The sequence below is a fragment of the Capsaspora owczarzaki genome (assembly GCF_000151315.2).
Source record: "Capsaspora owczarzaki ATCC 30864 unplaced genomic scaffold supercont2.11, whole genome shotgun sequence".
NCBI classification, from domain to species: Eukaryota; class Filasterea; order Ministeriida; family Capsasporidae; genus Capsaspora; species Capsaspora owczarzaki.
This window is the reverse complement of record NW_011887302.1, coordinates 720,941-736,152: the sequence shown is the minus strand read 5'-3', so window position 1 is coordinate 736,152 and position 15,212 is coordinate 720,941. Positions and strand designations below refer to the sequence as shown.

The 15,212-nt window shown below is 53.5% G+C and overlaps 5 protein-coding genes across 5 annotated transcripts; 2 read left to right on the top strand and 3 right to left on the bottom strand.

Moving 5' to 3' along the window:
- Window positions 1–488: 488 nt before the first annotated feature.
- On the bottom strand, window positions 489–3,919 carry CAOG_06439 (ephrin type-B receptor 3; the record flags this gene model as incomplete). The annotated part of the gene is made up of 4 exons (XM_004345138.2): window positions 489–892; window positions 970–1,045; window positions 1,114–3,685; window positions 3,882–3,919. The coding sequence occupies 4 exons, from the start codon at window positions 3,917–3,919 to the stop codon at window positions 651–653; spliced, it is 2,928 nt and encodes a 975-aa protein (XP_004345188.2). The 3' UTR covers window positions 489–650.
- Window positions 3,920–4,502: 583 nt separating this feature from the next.
- Window positions 4,503–5,994, top strand: CAOG_06438 (hypothetical protein; the record flags this gene model as incomplete). The annotated part of the gene is made up of 2 exons (XM_004345137.2): window positions 4,503–4,553; window positions 4,627–5,994. The coding sequence occupies 2 exons, from the start codon at window positions 4,503–4,505 to the stop codon at window positions 5,992–5,994; spliced, it is 1,419 nt and encodes a 472-aa protein (XP_004345187.2).
- A 408-nt stretch (window positions 5,995–6,402) lies between these two features.
- Window positions 6,403–8,706, bottom strand: CAOG_06437 (katanin 60-PA). Its single transcript, XM_004345136.2, has 5 exons — window positions 7,938–8,706; window positions 7,407–7,812; window positions 7,161–7,301; window positions 6,928–7,079; window positions 6,403–6,832 (listed from the first exon to the last, which is right to left on the bottom strand). The coding sequence occupies exons 1-5, from the start codon at window positions 8,040–8,042 to the stop codon at window positions 6,581–6,583; spliced, it is 1,056 nt and encodes a 351-aa protein (XP_004345186.2). The 5' UTR covers window positions 8,043–8,706; the 3' UTR covers window positions 6,403–6,580.
- A 75-nt stretch (window positions 8,707–8,781) lies between these two features.
- Window positions 8,782–9,311, bottom strand: CAOG_06436 (hypothetical protein; the record flags this gene model as incomplete). Its single annotated transcript, XM_004345135.1, has 2 exons — window positions 8,782–8,796; window positions 8,991–9,311. 2 exons carry the CDS (start codon window positions 9,309–9,311, stop codon window positions 8,782–8,784), a joined length of 336 nt encoding a protein of 111 aa, XP_004345185.1.
- A 2,493-nt stretch (window positions 9,312–11,804) lies between these two features.
- On the top strand, window positions 11,805–14,289 carry CAOG_06435 (hypothetical protein). The gene is made up of 4 exons (XM_004345134.2): window positions 11,805–12,045; window positions 12,142–12,235; window positions 12,315–12,817; window positions 12,913–14,289. The coding sequence occupies exons 1-4, from the start codon at window positions 11,853–11,855 to the stop codon at window positions 14,199–14,201; spliced, it is 2,079 nt and encodes a 692-aa protein (XP_004345184.1). The 5' UTR covers window positions 11,805–11,852; the 3' UTR covers window positions 14,202–14,289.
- The last annotated feature ends 923 nt before the right edge of the window (window positions 14,290–15,212 follow it).

Below are 15,212 nucleotides of genomic sequence, written 5' to 3'. Positions count from 1 at the left end.
AAGAAAAACGATGCTTGACGTCATTCGTGCTGCTTGAAAGCAACTTGCCCAAGCATTGTATTTTGTAAGCGAGCCACTGGAACCACGATACGCAATTGAGCCTAAAGCAATTTCCTCCTTGTCACACCTGTCCGCTCAAAGCCCGAGCGGACTCGTGACGGTCGAGGTTCCAAACTCGACACTCGCTTACTCCCCTCTTCCTTTTTTTGGTTCTTTTTTCCAACTTTTTTTTTTTTTTTTTTCGGCCGAGATCTTGCTGCAACGATCAACCCGCTCTGAGCCGTTAGGACTGCATAAAGTTTGACATTATTGTCGTTCTCTCTCTTTTTTTTTTTTTTTTGTTTTTTGGAAGGCTGTGAGAGGAAGCAACTTGAGATTTTGTTCGCTTCTCGTTTGAGCTTTGAACGAAGGCGTGTGTACCACCACCACCTTGACGATGATCAAATGCTTCATCAACGTAGAGCAGCCATTCGCCGAATCGTACGGAATCGTCGAAAGTTTGTATTGAAAAGCCAAAAATGCTGAATTCCACACTTTCAACCATTTCCCATTGATCAACTCGAGCAAGGGCAGCTGCAAACTGCAACCATCTTCATCATCATGCAAAGTGGCCCATACTGGGACTCGGGAGAACGAGGGGCGGGCTGCGTTCACACCATGGCGCCAATGTCGCGAATGGTCGTGTCATCCTGAAGCGCTGTCAACGTTGCGACGAGCTGAGAAAAGCTTGGGCGCTGCTCGGGAGACATGTGCCAGCAACTCAGCATCAAGTTGTAGAAATCAAGCGAGCAACTTTCGGGCATGGGCAGTCGACCACCGGCTTCGACATGAGCCCAAATATCGCGCGCGTCGATCGTGCCGTATGGCTTGTCGCCGTAACTGCAGCATTCCCCTACAAAGTACAAAGGCGCCGGAAATGAGATGATAACACTTCACCTATTGCACGCCACCACACATCCATGAACTTACAGGCAGTCACACCGAACGACCAGACATCAGACATTGAAGAAAACTTCCGGCGAGCGAGTGCTTCCGGTGCCATCCACTAGGAGGAGCAACTGCAATCAGCATCACCTCGTCCAAACATTTACTGCCAGCACACCCTCGACTCACCTTTGCAGGAACCTTGCCACGCGTTTGCATGCGATAGTAATCGCTCTCATCCGCCAGCTCGCGAGAAAGACCAAAGTCGGCAATCTTCACGACCATGTTTTGCCCCACAAGGCAGTTGCGTGCGGCAAGATCACGGTGCACAAAGTGGAGCGTGCCAAGATATTCCATGCCCAGTGCAATCTGACGCACGGCATGAACCTGCTCGTTTTGTGTCCACCAGAGCGACTTGTTTTTCGATGTTTCCAGCAATGATCGCAAATCTCCGTATCGCACAAACTCAATCAATACGAGATGAGGCTCCGACTCGACGAGAGCCGCCAGCAGGTGCACAACATTCGGATGCACAAACGGCGCCATGAGTCTCGCCTCGCTTTCAAAGTCCTTGCGGGATTTCTCGTCTGCGTTGGACTTGAGAGACTTGACTGCAACTTGCACCTTTTCAGAGGATGTAGATCCAAGCAGGCCTTGGGCGCGGGGCGGCAGAACGGCGAACGGCACTTCGCCCAACGACACATCACCAAAGTTGCCGCTAGCCAAATGCTTGACAATCGCCAGACCTTCACGAATGCGATGAGAGTTGCTGCCTGTCATGTAGACGATTTCATTGTCGTAGATGTCGTCTGGGGAGGTCGACGAGACGGCGTGGTACAGAGGTTCCGACGTGGGCTTTTCTGGCACTTCATAACTTGGAATGTCGGCTTTGTTCTCACGCACATGCGCGTTCTGCATCTCTTCGTAATGGACATGGGCTTCCTTGTGTTGGCCGCCGGTGGGGGTCTTTTCTGGCATCTCGTACCGAGAAGCACCTTCTGTGCCCTGGCGCTCGGGCATTTCGTACCGCGAAACGCCTTCTGGACTTGTGCGCTCGGGCATTTCATATCTTGAAGTGTTTGCTGAGCTTGGACGATCAGGGTTTGTCTCGGGGACGGCATACTGCGCAGGTCCTTGCAGGTCTTCGTGATTTGGAGACTTTTCTGGCATTTCGTACCGCAAAGCGCCTTCCGCGTTCTGACGCTCCGGACGTGTCACTGGAGCCGCATAGTGACTCTCGCTTTCTGTGCTCTCATGCTCTGGGACTTGCTGCAAGAGGTCGTACGAAGCGTCTTCTGTGTTCTGAGTTGATTGTACAAGCTCATGCTGTGCATTGCTTTCCTTGGTTGAGTGCAAGTTCGACTTGGCAAGAGGAGAAATGCTCATGACGATCGTCTCGTGCTGAATGGGCCCGGTAAAGTCCCTCGATCGCGCAACGGAACATTGTTGCAATCGACGACGACGTTGTCGTACCAGAAAGATGGCGAGCGCAATCAAACCGACGCCCAGAACGGAACCCACAGCAACAGCGATTGCCGCCACGGGAGACGCGTCAGCGGGAGTGGTGCAAAGGCGATTGGCTATGCCGTCACACGCCCTTGTCTCGTAGGTGCCCGAGCCACAGGCGGAACACAACTCGCACGTTCCCTGTGCAGTCACGTAACTTCCGCTCTGACACTGGCTGCATTGGTGGTTCGAGCTGGACGAGCAGGTCAGGCCGGTGATTGTGCAATTGGTGATGGAAGTGCATGGCACACACGTTGTGGCGGTGGATGTCAAAGTGCATTCGGCGTTTGGGTAGTGCCCGTGAGTGCATGTGATGCACGGAGAACACACTCTATCGGTGGTGGCAGTGCAGGCACCAGATGCGTAGGTGGAGCCGAGAGCGCATTCGGTGCAATTCGTGCACGCGGTTGCCGATGTGCCATCGTGATCCCAGGTGCCAGCAGCGCAAGGGGTGCAGGTCGTGCTGCCCGCGGGTGCATAGTTGCCGGCGGGACAGGCGATTGAGGCCGTCGATGGGTTGCTGTCGTGGTCGTATGAACCAGCAACGACTTTAAAGTTGGCCATGGGACCAAACAACCCAGCAGTGGTCGTGTCGTTGCCAGGACCGGCAACGAGGCAGGGCGTTGATGGGTCGCTATCGTGATCGACTGTGCCGATGCTGCAAACGAAACCTGAGCAACCTCCAATCGACGCAGCGGGAACGTACTGACCAGGCGAGCAAGGCACGCAAGGCGTGGAATAGTGAGTAACAAGGTCCGACCCGTCGTGGTCTGTCGATCCGGCTTCACAGTTATAGGGCCTTCCAAAGCCTCCCGTTGCTGGCAGCGAAACTCCACCAAGACTCAGGTAGTAGTCCGTGTCGGCAATAATGTCGGCTTCGGCTTCGCTTGCAGTGTATGAATGTGCGCAGGTAGCCCCGAGATTGTCATTGAACACGAGCGGTGTCGAGTCCCCAAAGCGTCCATTGTTGCAATCGGTTCGAATCGCAAACGACGAATCAGCCAGGAATCCACACGATGTGACAATGAAGTGCAGCGAAGTGGCGCTCCTGATTCTCCAAACCATGCAGCTTTGACGATCGTCATCCACGCACGGGTAGGTGACGGATGGCGTCGTGTAAAACGTAGCAGCAGCACTGATATTGAGCAGTGGAGCCGTGTGGCAATCGTTGGACTGCGTGCTTGCCAAGTCTGGCAGCTGCATTGCCAGCGCAACGACCGCCGCGAGCAGCGGCAGATTCAAGATGCGCATCCGCCTGTTTGATCACAACAAAATCATTCGAGTTGCAGATTGCAATAACTGTGAGCTTCTCCTCGACCAACGATGTGGCAACAAACGTTTTCGATAGACTGCCGCAGAGTCGGGTGAAGGATTTTTGTTAGGTTCTGATGTTGCTTCTCACACCCGCACCCGTCACCTTCACACCCTCACCCTCACCCCTCACTCCTCACTCGCGCTCTGTCCGCTCCAGCCGCTCCCAGCTACCCATAAGCGACTCGTGTCTCGGAATGCTTGGCTGTTCCGGCTCTCTCGCGCATGCACAGCAGCCAAACGCATTCCCGCAAAAGCAGGTTTGGGTTTGTTATGATTGTTATTCTCTTGCTATTTATGGGGCGCAGTCGGTTGGAACCAGCCAACGACTCACAGGCGCGACCGATCGATGGGAATCAAGAGGGATGACGATGGAGCGCTCTTGCTCTGGGTGGGTTGGTCAAGGAGGATGCGAGAGCGGAGGATTGAAGAGTTGACAGTGGAATACCGTTGTAAAAGACTGAGCATGCGCGCTGGTTCGATATGGGAATGAATGGAATACGCTTGTTCTAGTATTTCACATCTGTATTTGCAGATCTCGAGGATTTTGTCGGGCGTTTGCCAAGGTCAAAGTCAACCTCAACCTCAACGACAACGACAACGACAACGACAACGACGTGAACCGAAATCCTGGACAAGCCAGGATGCAACCTGTACGTTCTACAGGAACATGAATTAAATGAGCATCCTCTTCGTGGGGCTCAAAAGGAAACTCTCAGTCACTTTTGGCGCCTTTTGCCGCCTACTTTTCAAAAACAGTAATGTCCACCGCGGCCGTACCTCAAACTGAAATGCAACGGGAAGCCTTCAGTGTAAGAACTCAAGCGCTGTGGTCTTGGCTGGCGTGCTTTCGTTTGAACTGACGGGCGCGTTTTCGTGAACCAGGACGACCATTTGCTCTTTTGCGGCCTCGACACGGACGATGCCACCAAGCAACGACAGCAACAGCCTTTCGTGGCTCGACCAGACCCAGGAACCACATTCACTATTTCCCAAGATGATTTGGACGGCCTCTACAATTTTCCGGACCCGTTCAAAGGGTTGCGGCGTGAACACGGCAGAACAATCGACTTGGTGGATCGCAAACTGCCTGAAGAAATCTTTCTGGACTTGCTTGGTTCGAACAAATCACCCAAGCCTCGCTATCTGGCAGGTGTCGGTGGTGCCGGCAAAAGCAGTATCATGCTGATGCTGGCCGTACTGGCCATGCGCCACAACAAGGCCTTGTTTGCACCGGCTTCTGCTCCTGCTCCTGCTTCTACTTCGACTTCTCCCCTTGTTGCTTCAGCTCCTGGGCCTGCTCGCGCCTCATTCGATGGCGTCATCTTTCTCATCTACCAGCCCGCTACATATTCGTTCGTGGACGATACTGCCGAATTGGCGGCCTTCGGACTGATTTACGAAATGCAAGTGAACAACCGCCGCTTCCTGCAGTCTCGAATGTTTGACGAGCCCGCGTTTGAGGTACTCAAGGATGCGTTTGTGCGACGCAAGACCTCGTCTAGAGATTCTGAGGCTTCTCTCGACCAGTGGGGCCGCATCAAGGCTGCATTGAAAAGCCTCGAGTCCCAGAGTCACCGTTTTCGTGTACTCGTCCTCATCGACCAGTGGAATGCGATCATTGAAGCGAATGCACTTCCCGTTGGAGACCGGGACAAGCTCGAGGCAGACCATCCTGCTCAAGACTTTTCCAGGCTCGACGCCAGCTTCGGTTGCTCGCTCTTCGTGACTGCAATCGGCTCCTCGCTCAGCAACGGTTCGGTCGAAGTCTGGTGCGATGCGCAAGCTGGGGATGCAAAAGTGACAGTTCAGCCGCTCACTCCCGAAGAGGCTGAGACGCTACGCGCCATTTGGTACTACCGCAGCCCATCCTTGGCAGTCACTCGCGAAGAAATGCAGAGGCAGTTCCTCGACCTCGGTGGCGTTGTGCACATTTTGCAGTGGTATGCATCTTCGCACTTCAAGAATAATTTCAACTCCGATTTGCAGGACATGTACTGGAGCTACTATGGCTGCCGACTCGATAGAGTCCGAAAGCGAGCTACCAGCAAGCGCCGTCTTGTTGAAGACCTTACCGCAATATTTGTGCACGGTCAGACTCTTGAGACACTTGATGATGTATGGCTGGAGACCAACATGGTCAAGCGCGATCCGGATGACCCAAGGCGGCTGATTCCAGTGAGCCCTTGCACTCGCAGAGCTGCGCTCGCAGTCCTCAATCAAATGATGACGGATCCACGTTTCGAGGTTTGATCTATGCCATTCTAAGTCCTCGAGTGGCAGTGCGATCGAGGTGTTTGACTTGACACACCACTTGCTGTCTAAAAGTCCTATTTCGAGACGACGGCATTGGAAGAGCTTTGAATCAACACGTCTGTAGTATCTGTAGCGTCTGTAGCCTGCTCCGTCTCGAAAAAAAACCACATACACACGCACTTCAATCGCAGGACGACCCATTTATATTCGCGTCGATGCTTTCCAGATCCGTGCTCGGCATTCATGTTCATGGTCAATAGTCAATGAGTAGTCAATAAGCCAAAGCGATGGCGTTGGATTGTTATTTGAAACTCAAGAACCGTTGGCCCTTGCCCTGAATCACTGAAACATGCTAGAATTGATTTAGCCGTGTCGTATGTTTACGGAAACCGTGAAAAATGGCTGGCAAACGTTGGAGTTTTTTTTTTGCTCGGATTGGCAAAGCAGAACAAAAGTCTCACCAGAATCTTGCCAAGTTCTCACAAAACTACATTGCTAAAGCTGCATGCCGTGCTGTGGGGAACGAAACCAAACAACGCCAAAAACTATTTCCACAAGACAACTGCTGATTTGTGCAACGAGTTCAAGAAGATCCGAATTCTTCCATCCACTTTTCGTGCTTTTCAATGTCGCCAGTACCCACAGACTTGGAGACATGGCTGAGAGCAGATTGAAAGTCTTGGATGGTCACCGGCATGTCAAGTTCTTCCTTTGGCAGGTTGCGAATCTCCTCTGGCGACAGCCCGTGAATCCGACGGCGCATCGCCATCATGGACGCGTCTCGACAAACGTTGGTAATGTCCGCTCCGCTGTATCCCTCCATCTTTTTCGCAATCTATTCAGGTAGTCAGGCGCTTGGAAAGTGAGTTTGCAGTCAACCCCTTCTTCCTCGGCAATGGCAATTTGGGGCTGTTCCTCCGGCCACCTCACCTCATCCACGTTGACATCGTCAGCCTGAGCCACGCCGCGAAGATTGAGTTTGAGGAGTTGAGAGCGACCTTCGGCCGATGGCAGCGGAATATAAATGCGCTTCTCCAGACGTCGTCGCAACGCCTCGTCCAAGTCCCAAGGGAAGTTGGTGGCTACAGGTAGAGACATGGAAAGTCATCAAATGTGAGACTTGACAAGGTTGCGAAAGCAACTCGAGACAACGAACAACCTACCGGCGAGTACCATCACGACTTTGCTGGCGTCGTCGCCCACGGTGGACGATCCAACACCATCCATCTGGACAAGCAGCTCGGATTTGACACGGCGACTTGCTTCGTGTTCTTCGTGCCCTCCGCGCTTGCTGCAAATCGAGTCTATTCACGTCCGCGAATCAGAGTGAGTCTTTGCAACTCTTTTGTTTTGCCTCTTCCCTTTTTTTTTTTCTTTTTTTTTTGAAACCCCCAGCAAATTCGTCTTACCAATTTCGTCGATAAAAATGGTGCTCGGTGCGTAAAAGCGAGCCATGTCAAAGAGCAAACGAACGAGCTTCTCTGAGTCGCCGCGATACTTGGACGTCAGCGTCGAAGCAGACACGTTAAAAAAGGTCGTTCCGCACTCGGTCGCGACTGCTTTGGCCAGCATGGTCTTGCCAGTGCCTGGAGGCCCGACCATCAGCACGCCCTTCCAGGGTCGACGAATGCCGGTGAAATAGTCGGGGAGAAGCATGGGCAGAACGACTGCTTCTTCGAGCAAACGCTTGGCATTCTCCAAATCCGCAATGTCCGTCCATCGAACGCTCGGGTGTTTGGAAATAATGTCGCGCTCAAGGGACTCGATCAGGTCCTTGTCGTAACCGCTGGTATTGAACGACGCAAACGTGCGCTCCTGGGGGGGGGCATGGCACCGAGCAAACAACACAAACCAAGAGAGAGAGAAAAAGAAACCATGAGCGCATTTGCTCAAGAAAAAACAAAATGAGCTGCTTTGCTTTGTGAGATGAAAGCACTTACACCCGGCTCGTCGCCGTCAGCGTCGTTGCCTTCGCCGCCATCGTCCTCGGGCTGCTTTTCGTTCGAGCTTTTGGTTTTGCCCGCTTGATTGTACGTTTGCGACATGTGTTGAGCACCGGCGATCGCTGCAGCGCTCTTGTGTGCTGCTGAAGCTCTGTTGCCACTTGTCGCTGCCACAGCGTTGCGTCGCGCGCCGGCTGAAGGCGCGCTGCTGCGCTGCCTGGCACTTGGCTTTTCGGCCGTCGCGTCGTTCAGCGCAATCGTGAACGCAGTCGACACGGCAGCATTCCCACTTGCAGCCGAGTTCGCTCGAAGCCCTTGTCGGCTTCGCGTGGGCGTCACCGCCGTCACCCGAGGTTTGGTGCTGAGAGACCCAGGACCACCTGCGTTGCCGGCCGCGCCGCGAGCTGCGCCGCTGACTTGAGGGGAACGAGTCCTTGCCAGTGACGAAGCTGTCGCGCCCCGGGCGTTGTTGCCGCGGCGATCTCGAGCGCTTGCATCGTTCAAGTTCTCGAGCGCGTTCTGAGCATCGACGCCAGACGGAGAGGAAGCCAGTCCTCGTTTGCTTGGTGGAGCAATCGGCTGTTGCATTCGACGACGACCATCGCGCACACCTGCAGCCGGGAATGAGCGCTGGCTCGACGACGATTGCTGGGCATGGGGCGCCGCCGGGCTGGACATGTTGTCACTGTTTGCAGAAACATGGCGCCCGGGGCGATTCGCAAACGGCAATGCATAGTTGCCCTGCTGCCTTGCAGGCTCGGATCGTGCGTCGCTTGACTGACCGGCGTTGTCATCGTCTTCATTCTCCGAAATCTCGGCACTCTCGTTGAACATGCTCGGATTAATGTCGTGAAACCTTTCCAACGGAACAGCAGCATAATTGTTGGTTTGGACGTTCTCGGCCTCCTGTCAAGCCAGCAAACCATCACAATCAGACAAAAACAAAAAAGATACGTAGAGTTCGCAAGTTTGTTGCATTGACGGCTTTTTTTTTTTTTTTTTTTTTGAAACCGTTTCAGATGGGTTTTGACAGGTTTCGCTCGCCCATACCACTGCAACAGCAGGCGGCAGTCCGGCCGACTTCTTGACACCAGTGGAATCAGCATCAGTAGTAGTAGTAGTAGTAGTAGTCACTGTGGTGCTGATGGGCATGGAGGAGGCAACTTCGAGGCGGCGAAGCACTTTGAGCTCCAGAACGAGCTGGGCAAGGAGCGCGCGAAGACCAGCAGGCGAGCCGTGCGCCGGCGAGGATGGTGCAGCCACCAGCGCGCCGTGAATGGCCTCCATGCACGACGTGAGTGTCGACACGGCAGTGCGATAGTCGCCGCTCAGTGCACACTCGTGCGCAGCGCGGATGCCGTCAGCGAGCATATTGTCAAAATGGCGCGTGAAACGGCAAAAATTCAAAAACTGAACACTGCCAGGTAGGTTTGGCGATTGGTAATTGTGTTGTTTGCATCATTACTACAGTGGCGAGCTTTATCGGCATTGATAGGCTGATAGGTGTGATGGTGACGGTTGCTCGGCTTGGCTTGGCCTCCAGTCATCAAGCCGCCAAGCAAATTCACATCGACCTCCCAATTGCCATACCAATCCAACCTGCTTGGCGAATCGTGTTTTCGATGGCAAGACCAGGCGCAGGCGCAAGCTCGGTCTGTTGACCAAGGAGTGGCCGGTTGCAGTTTACAATCCTCATGGTGAAACCGTCCTCGAGGCCTGTCCTCGGTGTTGAGTGCTGAACGGCATCGCTCTGCCTTGTGTCTCCGGGCTTGGTGTGGCTATTGTGTTTTTTGGAAACCGATTGATTTTCATTGAGTCACTCGAACTCTTAAGGCAAGTTTTGCCCCCGTTGGAACCTGTGCCGGTAATTGCAGTGAGGGAGCGCTTGCTCATTGCCGCTCTCTCGCCTTGGATTGCTTCGTGGAATCACAATCGATCTAAAGAAAGGAGTTTGCGCATTCGGCAGTGATGCTACAAGTCTGAACGCAATGGCTGATTGCTGTAGGGCTCGTCAAAAAAACGAGCACTAAGTGTCAGCAGAAAAAAGCCCCGCTCCTGAATCCCCCCCCCCACGCACGCCCTGCTGTCACAAGCCACTTTGCTCAAGAATTGCTTGCCAGTTTGGAACGTTATCAAGCGTTCCCTCACGCAGCAGCAGCCCGCATGATCGAAGTGCCCACTCACACCATCCACAGTTGGCACCGACATCTGTCGCCGTCAGTCGCCCTATATTCGTTGCATGCATGACAGTTGCGTGTCACTGTCTCTTGTATCACGCAATCCTCGATCTACGGTGGCGCGCCCTCTCGGGCTTGGTTAACAAACACACATGTCCAGCCGCCATCTTCTTTCAGCCACCGCTGCACCAACGCTAATGCTACCGTTCCATTTGACAGCGTATTCGAGATTCCCTGTGTTTTCGCTCGAGAATCCAGAGGCCAGCCACTTTAGCGGGTTGGCCGTGTGAAGGGTGTGCATGACGCGCTCCACATCGAATTGTGGCAGTAGATCGCGTGTTCCACCCCCGCTCACTTGCGGCCAGAGATCCCGTGTTCCATCCCCAAGCCGCATGACCGCAGATTGACAAAGCCTTCCTATCGCTTTTTGTTGGCGACTGGTGGACGGAGCGCGGTGCACTCGGCACTTCGCGGCGCATCGAACAATCGAGATGCTTGAGTCAAACTGTATGACTAAAGCAAAAAAAAAAAAACAGCCAATAAAAGAAATACAATAAAAGTACAAAAAGCCCGATCATGTTGGGGAAAGCGCAACCAGCCACTTCAACTTCAAAGCCCAGCTTGACAACCTCACAAGGTACAACACGTCGAGCACCGGACACATTTAGTGCGAGTGCATTAACGAGTCAGCAAAACACGGAAGGAAAAACCATTCCAGAGTTCAAAAGGTCTCCTTTTTTTCCCATTCCCGCTCACTCTTCTTTCTTTTTCTTTTCTTTTTTGTTCCACTCAGCTCTCTACATCTATCCATCTTCTCGACCTCTCTACTTCTCTACCTCTCTACCTCTATCTCTTTCTGTCTCTCTCACTATCTCTCTCTCTCCCTCTCTCTCTCTCTTTCTGCCCCTCGATAACTTTTATCAATCCCTCCATTCTCGCCCACTTTTTTTTTCCCCTCCCCCATCTCTCTCACGAGACTTCCTCCCACTAACCACCATGACGCGTCGTGTGGTCTCCACCATCATTCTGCTCGCTTTGGCAGGCCTTGCCACTGCCGCCTGTTTCCCTGCCGCTGAACGACGTAAGATGACTCACATGGTTTTTTTGCTAGCGGTAGATGTAATTTTTCAAAAAATGCCCTAAGGCCAAGCCCTAGATCGTTTTGTTATTATTGTCGTTTTCTCCATCCCCCGCATCACAACACTTTCTGCTGCTTCGCTCAACGCGTACATGCGCATCATGCTTGAGAAAGGTTTCCATGTTGAACGCCTTCTTGGCAGCTGGCGGCTTTCGATCGCACATGGTTGTCATATTTTGTTGTTTTGGTTTTTTCTCGTTTTCACGCCTAATAGCCATCGGAAGGTTTCTGGTTGGGTGCGCCGCTATCAGAAAAATTGGGTCCAAAAGGAAAGCAGGTCTTTTTTTTCTTTCTTTCTTTTCTTGGAATAGCGTGTGGAGGGGGAAAAACAGCCGTTCAGAAGCTGCAAAAGCCGGTTTGGCGATCGATGATGATCTCGGACATCATCCGGTGCTTCTGCTGCTCTCTTCCCGATTTCTCCCAGTGTTACGGTGTCACTCTGGTTGATGATGATGATGCTGCTGCGGCTTTAGCTCACCTGTTGAAACACCGCTCAATGATATCATTTTTCATCCCACACACGTAGGCCCACTCCGAACAGACCTGGAACCAATCACTATTTCCGCCCTGAACGTCGACTCGTCCCGCACCAGCGCGATGATTGCCAAAATCCTCATTGAGGAGAAGCTTGGTCTGCCCACAAACACGATCGTCCACGAAACGTACGCAACCGCGTTTGCATCGTTGGGTACAAACACGAACGACTTCCTCCTGGAGGCCTACCCTGCCGACGCTGAAGTCCAGTCGCTGATGGAGCTTTACGTCAATACGCTCCGCTCTGTCGTGAATGGTACGTTGCCAATCAATTGCGAAGGTTTTCGTGCAGTGGATTGCCCAAAAACAACAAAAATGCTCACCACCTCCTCCACCAACCTCGTTTTCACAGCTGGTCCCTCTGGTGTGATTGCCGAAACTGGCTGGTTTATTCCCGAATATCTCTACGAAGTCAGCCCTCTATTGGACAGCTACACTGCAATCTAGTAAGGCGTACAGGCCAACCAAATGCTTCTGTCTCCACTCTGCCGCTCACGAACAACCTGTACTTCTCATTGCAAACAGCGACGAACGCATCCAAGCCATCTTCCGCTTGAGTTCCATCCCGCCGGGCCTTCAGCTCGACAACTCTACCATTCGCTCTGTTGTGAACGACATTGACAGCATTCTGGCCGGGCCTGCTTGCAATGTTGCCGTCAACGCGTCCGCTCTTGCCGAGGATTGCGCAGCTGCTGTTCAAGCATTTACGACCTACATGCGCGTCCATGCCCAATTGGACGAGGAGAGTACCCCTGGGACAATGTGGACGGTGCCGGACTCTTGGCAGCCGATGGATCGCCTGCTGGTGGAAAACTTGGGCTTGAATCTCAACGTCACCTGCCCAGTTTCCCCGAATCTCACCGTGTCCCAGACGATGGATGCGATGGTTGGAGTTATCGGACCCGCGTACTTTCTCCGCCAGCCATTCATCACGTATGCTGCCAAGCCGCACTATGTCTTTGCAGACAACTCCCCAGCCCGATTCCACCGCATGCAATTGCCCGAGTACGACTCGACCTGCAACATTTGTAAGCTGCTTTTTCGCTCTCGTCGTTCCGGTCAACAATCTGGTTGAATGCTTTTGCACTCACTTGCTCGTTCTCACTGCCATCCAACTAAACAGCGAGCAGCGCCAACCGCTGCGGATACCCCGACCAGTCCGTCATCAAGCTCATCTCATCCGGCCTTGCCGGAAAGAACCCGGTCGTGTACGACTTTGCCGCCCAGTTTAGCTACTCGGGCAACGACCAATCCAACATTTTGGGCCAAGTCTACTTTGGAGGCCAGTCGCTGGAAGAGGCCACCTGCGAGTGGGTGCTGGCCAACTTTGCAGCAATGGAGCCCAACCTGCCCGACCCTTCGCGCCTTGTTTCCCCGACGTCAGTGTCTTCGGCTCTTCGCATCGCCTTTGTTGCGATTGCCTGCTTTGAAGTGTTCATCTTCATCCTTGCTGCCATCGGTGTCTTCCACTATCGCCGCGTTCGCGTCATTCTCTCGGGCAGCCCCACGTTCCTTCTGCTCATGCTGCTTGGCGCCGTCTGGTCAATGTTTTGGATTATCTTGAACTACCAGGAGGAGCTCTCGGAAAGCATTTGCATGGCACGGATTTGGGCCCGCCACCTGGGCTTTGTCCTGATCTACGGTGCCTTGTTCCTCAAGACATACCGAATTGCAAGCGTGTTCAACACCAAGTCCAGCACCAACGCGGGCCACTTGACAGACCGCGTCCTGCTGTTCCGCTTTGTGCTCATCGTCGCCTACGGCTGCGTCATGCTTGTGGCTTGGTCCGTCTCCCATCCTCCCCAGGTCACCACGATGGTGCACAACAATGAAAGCTACGAGGTTTGTGAGGTGACATGGTGGGACAACGCAATGTACATCCAAGAGCTGATTGCCATGTTCATTACCGGCATGCTGTGCTACCGCGTTCGCAAGGCACCTTCCGCCTTCAACGGATCAAAGCGTGCAGCAATTTCCGTGTACAACTGGATTATGGTTGGCGTCATTCTGCAAATCATCCTCAACTCCACAACGGGTCCCGCAGACTTTTACTTTGCCGTGCAGTCGCTCGAAGTCCTCATCACCGTGCCAATCACCATGCTGATTTCATTTGTGCCAAAGTTCTATCTCATCGCTCGCGGCAAGGGTGATGGCGTGGCCACTAGCACGTACAATCCCAGCGGAAGCCACCGCAAGACACCGTCAGGCAGTCAAAACGCCAAGGCGGCAGAGATTGAAATGTCTTCAGGTCACGACAGTGAATCCGAGAATGGAACACCATACAGCTCGAAGGCTGCCAGCTCCGACGTCAAGGCTCTTCGCCATGAAAACGCTCGCCTTATGCATGAGATTGAAGCCATGCGCACCCAACTTTTGCGCATGCACAATCCCCACGCCATGAACAATGCATGAGCTTGTTGCCGTTAGAGTTATAAAAAAAGTTGCATGCTGTCGTCGTTGCCAAGAAAAAAAAACAATAAACAATGGTTTTGAAAATGGATACAATGTGTCTGACAACTTGACTGAGTGCATTGTTGTTTTGGGGAATATCAATTCCCCTCTCAGTCATTTTGTCGTCCGACACGTTGTAGCTAAACAAAGGCAACCAACTGCGTAACCAACTGCGTAGCTTACCGACAGCAACAACCTACAACAGCAACAACAACAGCAACAACAACATGTTTGCGCTCCGCCAATGGTCACCACCGTCAGCGACGTCAACTCGGGTCGCTGCCGCCAATGCGGTTACTGCTGCTCGTGCTATTGTATCTGGCACTCTGGCGTGCGGAGGTTCGTGCAGCGAGACTGCCCCGCCGATGCCTAAAGTGCGTCGTGGGAGCGCGGGCACGTTGAGCACGGCGCTCTTCTCAAACTTTCCCTCTGCCGCCTCCGCCCTCGCCTCGATGCAACCGCCATCACTGCTCCTCGTCGGCCCGCACACCAGCAGACTGAGGTCGTTCACGCCTGACTGCTCCATGCGAGCCTTCTCAATGCATGCCAGTGTCGCTGCTTCGCCCGACAAAGAGCGTCCGAGTGCGTCGTCGTCTGAGCAACAAGAACGCAAAATCCCAGCGCCCGCGTCAAGCAGTTCGCCATCGGCCTCTTCGTCGTCGTCGTCATCATCATCGTTTTGGTCCAAGCCAGTGCAGCAGCAGCATGGCACGGGACAGCATTATTACACGTACCGCAGCCCGCACGCTGCTGGCTACCCGACTGCTGCCGCGACTACTGCTCACACGGATCAACCCTTCTCGACCTCCATGCCCTTGGAAGAGTTTCTGTCTCCACCCGTCGACGCCATTCCCATTCCAGGCGTGGCTTCAACCAGAACCACCTCGTCCGAGCCCCTCGAAAGCGGGCGGCTTCGTCGGCTGGGGCAGACGCTCGTCGAGCAAGTTCGTCACAAATCAACGCTGCTTCGTG